The sequence below is a fragment of the Arachis ipaensis genome, chromosome B6, assembly GCF_059453495.1.
Source record: "Arachis ipaensis isolate K30076 ecotype BB chromosome B6, ASM5945349v1, whole genome shotgun sequence".
NCBI lineage: Eukaryota > Viridiplantae > Streptophyta > Magnoliopsida > Fabales > Fabaceae > Arachis > Arachis ipaensis.
The window spans coordinates 39615060-39626309 of NC_142441.1; the positions used below are offsets into that span (position 1 = coordinate 39615060).

Consider the following 11250-nt stretch of genomic DNA (forward strand, 5'->3'; position numbering starts at 1 on the left):
TCAGAATTTACAGAATACGCCCCCAGCGATTTCTGAAGCCCTTTTGGCCCAGATCCAGGTACAGAACACACAGACTAAAGGCTATAAAGTGGGGGAATACATCCATTCAAAAGGGGGGCTCGCCAATTTTTACTTCCCATGATTTAGATTTAGTATTGAGAGAGGTTCTCCCCTCTCTCTCTTAGGATTTAGGACTTCTCTTAGTTTGTAAGAGTGACTCTTGATCCAGGTTTAATGTTTCTTTGTTTTAGCTTCCCTTTCACTTTTATTTATTCCAGCACTTGAGTTGATTATTTATTTTTATAATTGAATTTATGAATTATTCCATGTTACAGATTATTATTTGAATTAATGATAATTGAGGTATTTTCAGTTTATAATTGCTCTTTTTAATTTATGTTATCATTGTTTCCGATCTGAAGATATTTTATTCCAGCAATTTACTTTTTCCCCTTTTGGTCCTGGTTAAGAAATCAGTAACTCAACAGTTATCAACCCCAGCATAATTGATAATCGTTATGTTGCTAATTAAACCGAACTTCAATAATCCCAACTTTTTCTTAGGAAATAAATAGGATTCGAAGGTTAAACTAATTAGTCCCTTGACTTTCCTTTGCTTTAGTAAGGGTTAACTAAGTGGAATTTAGATTCAACTTTCATTATTGTTGAGAGAGATAACTAAGTTGGACTTCCAATTTCTCTTACCTTGCCAAAAGTTTGCTTTACAGTATTTATTTATTTTAACTGCCATTTACTTTACTTGTCATTCAAATCACTTGCTTCTCACCTTCTAAACCCCGATTACAACCTTTGTAGCCAATAATAAGAACATACTTCCTTGCAGTTCCTTGAGAAGACGACCCGAGGTTTGAATACTCGGTTAACAATTTTTAAGGGGTTTGTTACTTGTGACAACCAAACGTTTGTACGAAGGGATTTTTGTTGGTTTAGAGACTATATCTACAATGCAACTGTTTTTATGAAATTCTTTACTGACAAAAATTCCAACGTCAATGGCACATATATAGGATAAGGAAAATTGTAGTATTTGAAAAAGAACTAGACTAAGTTAAGAGTGAGTCAAACGGGTATAGCTTAGGCTTGAATTAGATTAAGTTTATGATCTTGTACCTGAGACTAGAGAATGTGAATTAGTGTTTGAATTAATGTTGGGAGAGTGGCAAGATGAATGGTAAGAGGTTGGTTAAATCTGAGAGAGAGAATTTTCGAGGACGAAAATTTCTATTAGGGGACAAGATGTAAAACCCATGTAATTAGTAATTAATTAAGTAATAAATTAATTATTATTTAAAGAAATTAAGAAATTAAATTTCATAGCTTAAATAAGTAGAACGAATTAAAATATAAATTTTGACACTAATTTTAAAGAATTTAGCTCAAGATTGGATCGAACGGGCCGAATCAGGCGAACTGGGCCTGTATTGGACCCAAGGGCCAATATATATAACCTTGTCCAGCCACTTCTTCCCCATTAAGCACAAAAAATCACGCTGGAAGCAGGGAAGAAGGGAGAAGCCACAAAACCTAACCCTTGTCCAACTTAAAATTCAATTATCTTTCAATCCAAAACTCTGATCACCGCACCGTTTGTGGCCATGTGTTCACCGCGACAAGCTTTACAAGACCCATCCAATAATTTCATAGGTAAGTGATGAACAGACTTTTGATGGTTTAGAATTTCACAATAAATTTCTGTTGTAAGTATAGTTTCTAAACCAACAATAATCCTTTCATACAAATAAATTGTTTGTCGCAAGTAACAAACCCAAATAAAATTAACAACCGAAGTATTCAAACCTCGGGTTGTCTCTCAAGGAATTGCAGGAAAGTGTGTTATTATCGGTTATGAGATTGTATCATTTTGGGTTTTTGAAATAAGGAACAAGGAAAGTAAATGATAAGAAAATAAACTAATAATTAAGAAAGCTCTTGGCAAGGTATGAGAATTAGAAGTCCTATCCTAGCTATCCTTATCAATTGTGATGAGAATTGTCCATTGATCCCACTTAGTTAACCTCTAACTATGAAGGAAAGTCAAGTGGATGAATCAATTTGATTCCTCAAGTCTTAGTCAACTCCTAGAAAAAGACTAGCTTTAGAGGGATCCAAATCAAGTAGCAACTTCTCAATTATCAATCAACAAAGGAGTTTGATAACTCAAGCATCTCCAATTACTCAACCAAAGCCAAAAGGAGAAAAATCTACTCTAAAATCCAACCAAGCATTTTATCAAACACTTGGAAGGCATAACATAAAAACATAGAAATTAATAAGAGATAATAAATCTAAGCAACCAATAATTGCAAGCATCAATAACACAAATATAAGAAAGCAATCATAAATATGAAATAACTCAAAATGCATTAAATAGAAAATCAAATCTAACATAAAGTTCATAAACCAAATTGGGAAAATAAACAAATCAACAAGAGAATATAGATAAACTAAAGGACTAGAACAAATAAGAGTAGAAGAGAAACTTAATTAAAGTAAAGTAGAAATCTAAAATCGAAAATAGCTAAACATAAGAATCCTAAAACCTAGAGAGAGGAGAGAGCATCTCTCTCTAGAAAACTATATCTAAAACCTAAAAAATTATGTGAATGAAAGTTGTGTGAATGAATGAATGATTGATTCCCCCACTCTGCAGCCTCTAATTTGTGTTTTTTAGGCTTAAAACTGGGCCAAAAAGAGCCCAAAAATTGCCCCCAGCATCTTCTGCAATTTCTGCACGTGGCGCATGTCACGCGTACGCGTACGTCACGTATACGCGTTGCTTGTCTGTCGCACTATCCATGCGTGCACGTCATGCACGCATACGTGTCGCCTAACAGCAAGGCAACTATAATAAATTTTATATTATTTTGAAGCCCCGGGTGTTAGCTTTCCAACACAACTGGAACCGCCTCATTTGAACCTCTGTAGCTCAAGCTATGGTCGATTTAGTACGAAGAGGTCAGGGTTGACAACTTAGCAATTCCTTCAATTTCTTGTATGCCTTTCACTTTTGCATGCTTCCTTTCCATCCTCTAAGCCATTCCTGCCCTATAAACCCTGAAATCACTTAACACGCATATCAAGGCATCGAATGGTAATAAGAGAGAATTAAAATTAGTAATTTAAGGCCAAAGAAGCATGTTTTCAACCATAGCACAGAATTAGGAAGGAAAATGTAAAACATGCGAATTATATGAATAAGTGTGAGTTTAGCGGATAAAATCCACTCAATTAAGTACAAAATGTACCACGAAATAGTGGTGCATCAGTAAGTCTCATTTTCACTCCATGTAGCTTAGCCCTTATTTTCGAAAATTAATTGGGTTTAGTGTTGAGAAATTGTGTAATTTTGGTGTTTAGGACCGAATTGGCTTCGTGGACTTGCTGGGTCTTGTGCCAATTTTACATTGGTAAGGTGAGACAACCCTAACCCTTGTCAAATTACTGAATTTGTGAACCCTAAGTAATCCCAGTGTTGTTGTATGAAATTTAGATTGAATTGTGTACTTGGAAACAATTTGGTGATATTAGAAGCAAATTGGCAAGGTTGAGAGCTTTAGCGTGAATTTTGGAGCTGTGGATAATTGTTAACGGTAGACTCTTGAGGTGTTTCGGCATTAACAGAAAATCGGCCAAGATATGATTTTGGTTTCTCATATTTAATATATAATGTTTTGTGAAAACTTAGGATAAACGACCTAGGATAAGTTGAATTAAAAATGTTGGAGTTTGATTGGTAGTCTAGTTGACAATGTATGATTGAATTTAATGAGGCATGATAGATTTAATGGTTTTATGATATGAAAGTAGTTGATGTGGTGAGAAGATTGATGAATGATGATTTTGTTGGTGATAAATGAGAATATTGGATATGGATATATGAATGTTAATTATTGTGTTGGTATGATTGAACATGTTGGAATGAAATGTATTCAAAATTATGGTATGATTGATTGTAGTAGGATGTGGGAATTGTGGTGCTGAAAATGGTATGTTGTGGTGCTGTTTGTATGTATAGAATATTGGTGTTGAGTTTGATTTGGTGAAAATAGAGGTTTAAGAACTTTTTGGAAAAATCTTATTTTTGGCCAAACTTTGGCGAGCCATAACTCGGTTTCCAGACCCTCAAATTCTTTCAAACTTATTTCATATGAAAATTGGGTCCGTGAAGTTTATGACGTTTAAAGAACAGATAAAAAATATTTTAAAACGAGAAAATTATGTGCGTCGGAATTTCGGTGTGCAAAACTGAAATTATGCTGCACTTAGTATTTTTACTCATTCTGCTGAACTTGCGTATGCGACACCGCACGCGACGCGACCGACCCGTTCGGGTTTGGCATCTCGCGTACGCGAGCAGGGTGCATGTGTACACAAGCAAGGAAAAACGCACCCACGCGTACGCGGGACCCCTGTTTTCAGCAAAGTGAATTTTATGTTTTAGAACCTAATTTTGAACCTCTAAACCACAATTTTTACTCTTTTAGCTCCTAGACCTTAGTGGTATACCTAGTAATAAGGGGAAACTAGGAAGGGATAATAACTTGGGAGTGAAGCAAGTTGCGGAGTAATGAATTATGATTGTGTGGTGGTAATTTCGAGCTTGCAAAGTGTTGACTGAACTAATGTAACTATAATGATGATAATAATGAATTTCAATTGAGATTGAAATGGGTTGATGAGGATAATGACATTAAGGATGATGGTGATTGAATTTGAATGAATGGAATGAGATAGAGGTGACCGGGTAAGAGACGGTGGCAATGACCACTCGCTCTGGGTATATGTTAAAGAAGTGTAAGGATGTTGAGAATGTATGGAAAATGAATTAGTGATTGAATGATTATGAATGAATTGGAATAAGAATAAAAATGAACTTGAATTTGAGTGTGATATGCCTCCTAGTAAGACGCAATGGTGTTACCCATTTGCTCCGGGAGAGTTCGAGGCTTTGGATAAGATGTAAATGTTGTGTTCTGTCGGCGCTTACTCTGGGTCGAGAATTGTAACACCGCCTGAGTAAGAGGCAGGGTGAAGTTGTCCCCTGCTTCGGGTACACGGGTAAGATGCAAGGGTTGTGACGTTGTCCCACTTTCTTTGTGTTTGGTGTGTCCAGGGTTAGCTACCAGACATGTCAGGTTGGGCTTTATAACTGACAGATGAGACTCATCAGCCATAAGATAGGCATACATCATATGCATATGTTTGATTTGCTTGTTGTGCATTAATTGGGAGTGCCTATGTGAATTAGTATGCCTAATTGTTATACTTGCTACCTGCATTATTTGTACCCTAATTGTGTTTGTCATTGTCTATTTGGCTGTCTATGTATTTCCACCGGAGTTGGAGGATTTGGAGGAAGGCGGATGATGGAGGGTATTGGATGGAGTTTTCGTTAAGTCTAAGAAACCTAGAGAACCACCCTTGACGCGGGAGTTAGTAAAGTTAGTAGGTTAATTATATTAGTTAATTGTAATAAGGAATACAAGTTTCATATTGTTTAGGATAGTGAGTTTTGTATTATGTATTAGTCCCACATGGTCTAAGTTATGAAGGCTTTTCCTTCTCTCACTAGTATAAATAACTCATGTACCTTTTATTTATGAAATAGAGTTGAAGTTTATTTTAATATGAAATAAGCTGTGTACTTATTTTCCTCTAAGCTCTTTGAGAGTATGAGGTGCATCCTTGACTTGGCCAACCAAGATGGGTTTATGGCTATTTTCACCATAGTAGGGTTACTAACCTCGCCAAGATTGGTGAATCTAAACTATGTCACCATAGTGGACTTGTTAACCTCGCAAAGATTGGTGACCGAAGCGACGTCTTGGTGTCAACCTTACTTATGGCTTTCGTTTTTAAATTTTTAAGTTTTATAATTTGAGTGTCGGAGTTTTAGGATTGCCTCTAGCTTTTTCGGAACCTTATATATTATGTATGTGGACACCACTACCATGCTGAGAACCTCTGGTTCTCATTCCATATGTGTTGTTGTTTTTCAGATGCAGATTGAGAAGCACCACACTGTATATTTTAGAGACTCTAAGGAAGCGAAGAACTCTTGGGACTCAGGGTTGTATTTTATTTATATTTATATTTATATATGTATATAGATTCTCCACCTTGTATTTTATGTTTGTCCCTCTTAGAGGTTGACTCGGAGAAACAGGTTGTCGATTTTCTGTTTTAGGTTACTTTGGGTTTATATATATGTATATGTATACTCTGGTCGGTCTTTGCTTCGAAAGCCGAGTCCAGAACTTGTTAATTGCATTTTGGAATTCTGATCTTATACATTTATTATCATTTTCGTTCAATCTTGTCTACCTTTCTACTTTTATCCGATCGTGAGTGTTGCGTTGTTCTACTTGTATTTCGTTCAATAACTTTTCTTTAAAATACTCCTAAATAAAAATATTATTGCTATATTATATAAATATATATTTTTTTAAAGGTTGTAGCGCCTCATCATCTCTATTTTACATCCTATGTATAAAGTTCTGTGTAGTAAAGTGTTACAGATATGAACATAGAGCATTTTATATTTTCATTAATGAAAATAAAATGAAAATACATAAGTAAACCAGTGATAAAATAATAGTAAATACAAACCAAAATAAAATAAAAACCAGGTTTATCCTGTTTATTAAAACACATGCTAATGTTATTGATCAGAAAAATTTATAAGAAGTAAAACTTAAATTTTTACTATATTTCTTATTTTTTTATTAAAATAAGAAATTTAGAAATTTCTACTAAAATAATCTTCAGTAAGTGCGTAAGTAAATCCAACTAAATGTACAGGATTATTACCGGGACAGCAAAAACGTGGTGTGCTAATAATTCCTAGTTCTTACTAATTAGTGAATAGTGATTATTACCGACTTACCGAGTGAAAGAGCAGGGACCAGTGAAGACTTGAACTGCGGCCGCATTTGAAGATTCAATGGGTGGGCCCCTCAATTTGATTGGTAAGCGACACAGTCAGATAATATATAGTCAATACACAATACTCCTAGTCCTACGCACTCTGCATGCCTTCTTTTTGCACCCAAATTCAGAATCAGACACTAATCAATGGCGTCCGAAGGTATTCTTTTGGGCATGGGGAACCCTCTTCTTGACATCTCCGCCGTCGCCGACCACGACTTCCTCCAAAAGTACGCCACTTTACTCTTCCCTCCGTTTTCATTTTCTTTTCATACATTCGCGCGTTTCATTCGGTGTGATTACAATCTCATCGTCGTTTCGTTTCCTATTACCTAGCTCTCTGTAACGCTGATCCTTCGTATGTAATATATATAGCTGTGAAATTTAGAGAGTAATAACATCCGAATTTTATTTTTTAATTGTTTTTATTTGAAAAAGATCTCGGATTAATATAATTTTTGGGTTTATGGAATGATTATGGACGTGTGATTTATGGTGACAGGTATGACATCACGTTGAATAACGCGATTCTTGCTGAGGACAAGCACAAACCTATGTGAGATATCTCTTTTTCTCGCTTTCACATAACTGGGTTTTCATTTAGTCAAATATTTTGCGGAAATTGGACCAGCAAAATTTTCATTTTTAAATGGTTATTTAAGTAAACCCCAGTCTTGTTGCTAACCAAAAGGAGAAAAGAAAAAAAAAAGCCACAGGCCAAAGTAGTCCTTTGGGATTTGAAAGTGAAAAGTTTGTTTTCTATCAAATAGATTTGTTCGTTGCCATTTTCTTACAAGATGAGTTTGTTTCTCACTATTAAAAGGAAGATATATTAGTCTTCTTGTACTTTTCTATGGATGGTCTGCAATATTAAGGATGAATTTGTCACTTTTGATTCCTAAGAAACTGCTTTATCTGCTGTGTTTTTTTTTTTTTTTGTCATTTTGTTAGGAATGAGATTGGAGATTTACTCTAATTATTCATTTGTTGGGAAGGGAGTATAATTTTGGTTTTTGACCGTGTTCTTTGCGGAGTGTATCGGAGTTTCATGAAATGCAGTATTTAATGTTCTTGTTGAGTAATGAGCTTAGGTATGAAGAGATGGCCGAGAAATATAATGTGGAATACATTGCTGGAGGTAAAGTAACTAGATCTTAAATAGTGGAATTCAGATAATTGCTTTACTAGTCAGGGTTGCCGTGAGTTTTTCATAATGACACTTCATATTCAATTTTCATATTGGCAGGTGCTACTCAGAACTCAATCAGGGTTGCTCAGGTATGTAGCAACTTTATTGTGTAGTATTCTGAATCTGAAGAAGCCATAATCAAAGTAATTTACCATTTATGTTGGCCTCTTCTAGTGGATGCTTCAAGTACCAGGTGCAACAAGTTACATTGGTTCCATAGGAAAGGATAAGTTTGGGGAAGAGATGAAGAAGAACTCGAAACTTGCTGGTGTAAATGTGCGTTGAATATTGTATAAAAATAGTCATATTGATTCTGTATTATCTGCTTCAACAAACTTGATCTTACAGTCCCTTGCTCTGAAATTATTTTATTTGTTTATCCATCAGGTTCACTACTATGAACATGAAACTACACCTACTGGAACTTGTGCTGTTTGTGTGGTTGGTGGTGAGAGGTATAATCAGGCTTTTGATGTGATTTTTGTTTGTTACTTACTTTATTTTATCGAATAATTGAAGCTTGTTTTAATCTAAGTCTGTATCTTCAGCTCGATATATGCTTGATTGCATTTTATTTGAAACCCTCTATTTGATTGCATCTAAATATAGGTCTCTTGTTGCCAACTTATCTGCAGCAAATTGCTACAAGTCTGAGCACTTGAAGAAACCAGAAAATTGGGCATTAGGTACCATGTCTTGGCCCATTAAGGGCTCAAGGCTTTCTTTTACCGTTGTCTCTTTCTTCATATCTGATTAAGTTCCAGCTGGATGACTGCTGTTATCTGCAATCTTTCCTTGCACAGTTGAAAAGGCCGAGTATTTCTATATTGCTGGCTTTTTCCTTACAGTATCCCCAGAATCCATCCAATTAGTTGCTCAGCATGCTGCCGCAAATAACAAGGTACAATGTGATATTAGAAATTCAGTGTTCTTTTTTAATTGCATCTTATGATAGTATTTTCAGTTCCTATATTCAGATCTTCACGATGAACCTTTCAGCCCCATTTATATGTGAGTTCTTCAGGGATGTACAAGAGCAGGCTCTGCCGTAAGTATCCTTCACTGTTAAATTTGAAGAGTTTTGGTTTATATACTTTTCTTAAAGTCACATCCATTATGGAATTCAGGTACATGGACTTCGTTTTTGGAAATGAGACTGAAGCAAGAACGTTTTCCAAAGTTCATGGCTGGGAGGTAAGCATTGCTTAGCAGATCCTGTAGGCTTCATGTTTGCTCTTTTGACGCTTTCCTCTTCTGTTAGACTGATGATATTGAGGAGATAGCACTGAAGATTTCGCAGTGGCCAAAGGCATCAGGAACACACAAAAGGATAACTGTTATTACACAGGGTAAAGATCCTGTTTGTGTTGCTGAGGATGGGAAGGTGAAAAAGTTCCCGGTGGTTCTATTGCCGAAAGAGAAATTAGTTGACACAAATGGAGCAGGTACTGTTGTGCCGCATGTACTAGTCTAAATGTAGAACTTAGTTGCATATCAAATTACATTCATAAACTTTACTTCGTACCATATATGCACACGTCTATAAATTTACTCAAGCTAAAACTCGCTTACTCGCACTTCCACCACGCATACACAAACATATGTTCATATTTGATCCCTTTTCAAATGCATGTGATAAATTTATCATAGTTATACAGACAACCAAAAATGGAAATCTATGATTCTAAGATTAGTGAGGCAATGCCAGGTATAGATTTTGGTAAAATTGCAAACGAGATATCAGTTTGGTCCATGAAAATGTTTGAGAAAAATTGTAAATATACTAATATGATTATATAATAGTGCCTTATTTTGTGTGTGTTGTAGGGGACGCATTTGTTGGAGGATTTCTTTCACAACTGGTTCAAGAGAAGACTATTGAAGAATGTGTAAGAGCTGGTTGCTATGCAGCAAACGTTATCATCCAAAGGTCTGGCTGCACTTTTCCAGAGAAGCCTGATTTCCATTGATTGGTTTATCAGATTCTGCTGCCATTCTGAAGCTATGATTCGTTGGGAAATGTAAAAAAGAAAAAAGCTTCGGTAAATGGAAAATAAAAAAGAAAAAAAACTGAAATAAATAAATTGCATCCAAGACATGTAGTAGCCTATTAGAGCACCACTTATCTTTAAGGAAAAATCTAGGAGTCAGCAATTTTGTTAAATTCTGGCCAGCATGTAACTAGCAAAAAAAAAAATGAGCCATTGGATAAAATCTCATACCAATCTCACACCATTAAAACCATCATTGATGGCTATTTGATGGCTACAAATCACAAAAGTTGTTGCTGGTTCTCTAGCATTCCTCTATATTTTAATTTATTTTATTTTTAAAATGATGGTGTTTTAAAAAAAAAACGATGATGATTATTCATAGTTATCATAAATAGTTATACTTAGCGAAAAAGTACGAAGTTCGTTGATTATAATGGTTAAAGATGTTATTGTGTATGTCACTATGTTGCTTTCTCCGATATATGTGGTGCATGCTATTCTGATTATATGTGTTTGGACGAAAGACTCAGATTAAATTAAATTTTTGTATTAGATAATATAAAGTATAGTATAAAGTGTATAAGATTGATTTATGTTTTAGTATTATATTTATTCAAAATAAATATAAAGATAAAATACGAATATTTATTAAAATACCGAGTCTTAATTTTTTAGTCTAAGTTTCAGTCTCTTAATTCCAGTTCCAGTCTAACAGTATCTTTGGGTTTTATGTACTCTTTTATTTGCTTTGCATTAATTTACTTTTTTCTTCAACAAATTCTTTTTCTCTGGTTTTTTTTTTCTAGGCCACCATTTATATTTAATTTTCTAGGTCACCAAAAAGATTTATTTGATTTAATTTGACTATATATTTGTCGATGAGCCTTTGCTAGGCTGGTAAAGGCGAAGTAAACTAAAGTCAAATGAGTGAATCTTAGTTCGAGTTTGCGAGAAAGTTGAGACTCTCTTCATCATTGGTTCCCTGACTCTTTTTGATTGGATAAAAAAATAAGGTAAAATCTTAAAGGGAGAGGATTCGAGTTTGAGTTTGAGTGAGTTTGGGAAAATTCGAAATTCTTTTGCCATTGGCTAATTGGAAAAAAAAAACTGTCTTGATGC

The 11250-nt window shown here is 34.9% G+C and overlaps 1 protein-coding gene across 1 annotated transcript; it reads left to right on the top strand.

Annotated features, from left to right (window-relative positions):
• Nucleotides 1–7027: 7027 nt before the first annotated feature.
• Nucleotides 7028–10565, top strand: LOC107648151 (adenosine kinase 2). Its single transcript, XM_016352133.3, has 12 exons — nt 7028–7178; nt 7451–7504; nt 8040–8086; nt 8195–8226; nt 8312–8413; nt 8525–8592; nt 8747–8823; nt 8941–9038; nt 9115–9185; nt 9265–9331; nt 9399–9582; nt 9965–10565. The coding sequence occupies exons 1-12, from the start codon at nt 7096–7098 to the stop codon at nt 10105–10107; spliced, it is 1026 nt and encodes a 341-aa protein (XP_016207619.1). The 5' UTR covers nt 7028–7095; the 3' UTR covers nt 10108–10565.
• Nucleotides 10566–11250: the final 685 nt, after the last annotated feature.

Excerpts from the sequence above, each read along its gene's own strand:
- LOC107648151 (XM_016352133.3), top strand. The coding sequence starts at position 7,096 with ATGGCGTCCGAAGGTATTCTTTTGGGCATGGGGAACCCTCTTCTTGAC. Across the intron at positions 8,227-8,311 it reads ACTCAATCAGGGTTGCTCAG|TGGATGCTTCAAGTACCAGG; the intron begins GTATGTAGCAAC and ends GGCCTCTTCTAG. Across the intron at positions 8,414-8,524 it reads CGAAACTTGCTGGTGTAAAT|GTTCACTACTATGAACATGA; the intron begins GTGCGTTGAATA and ends TTTATCCATCAG.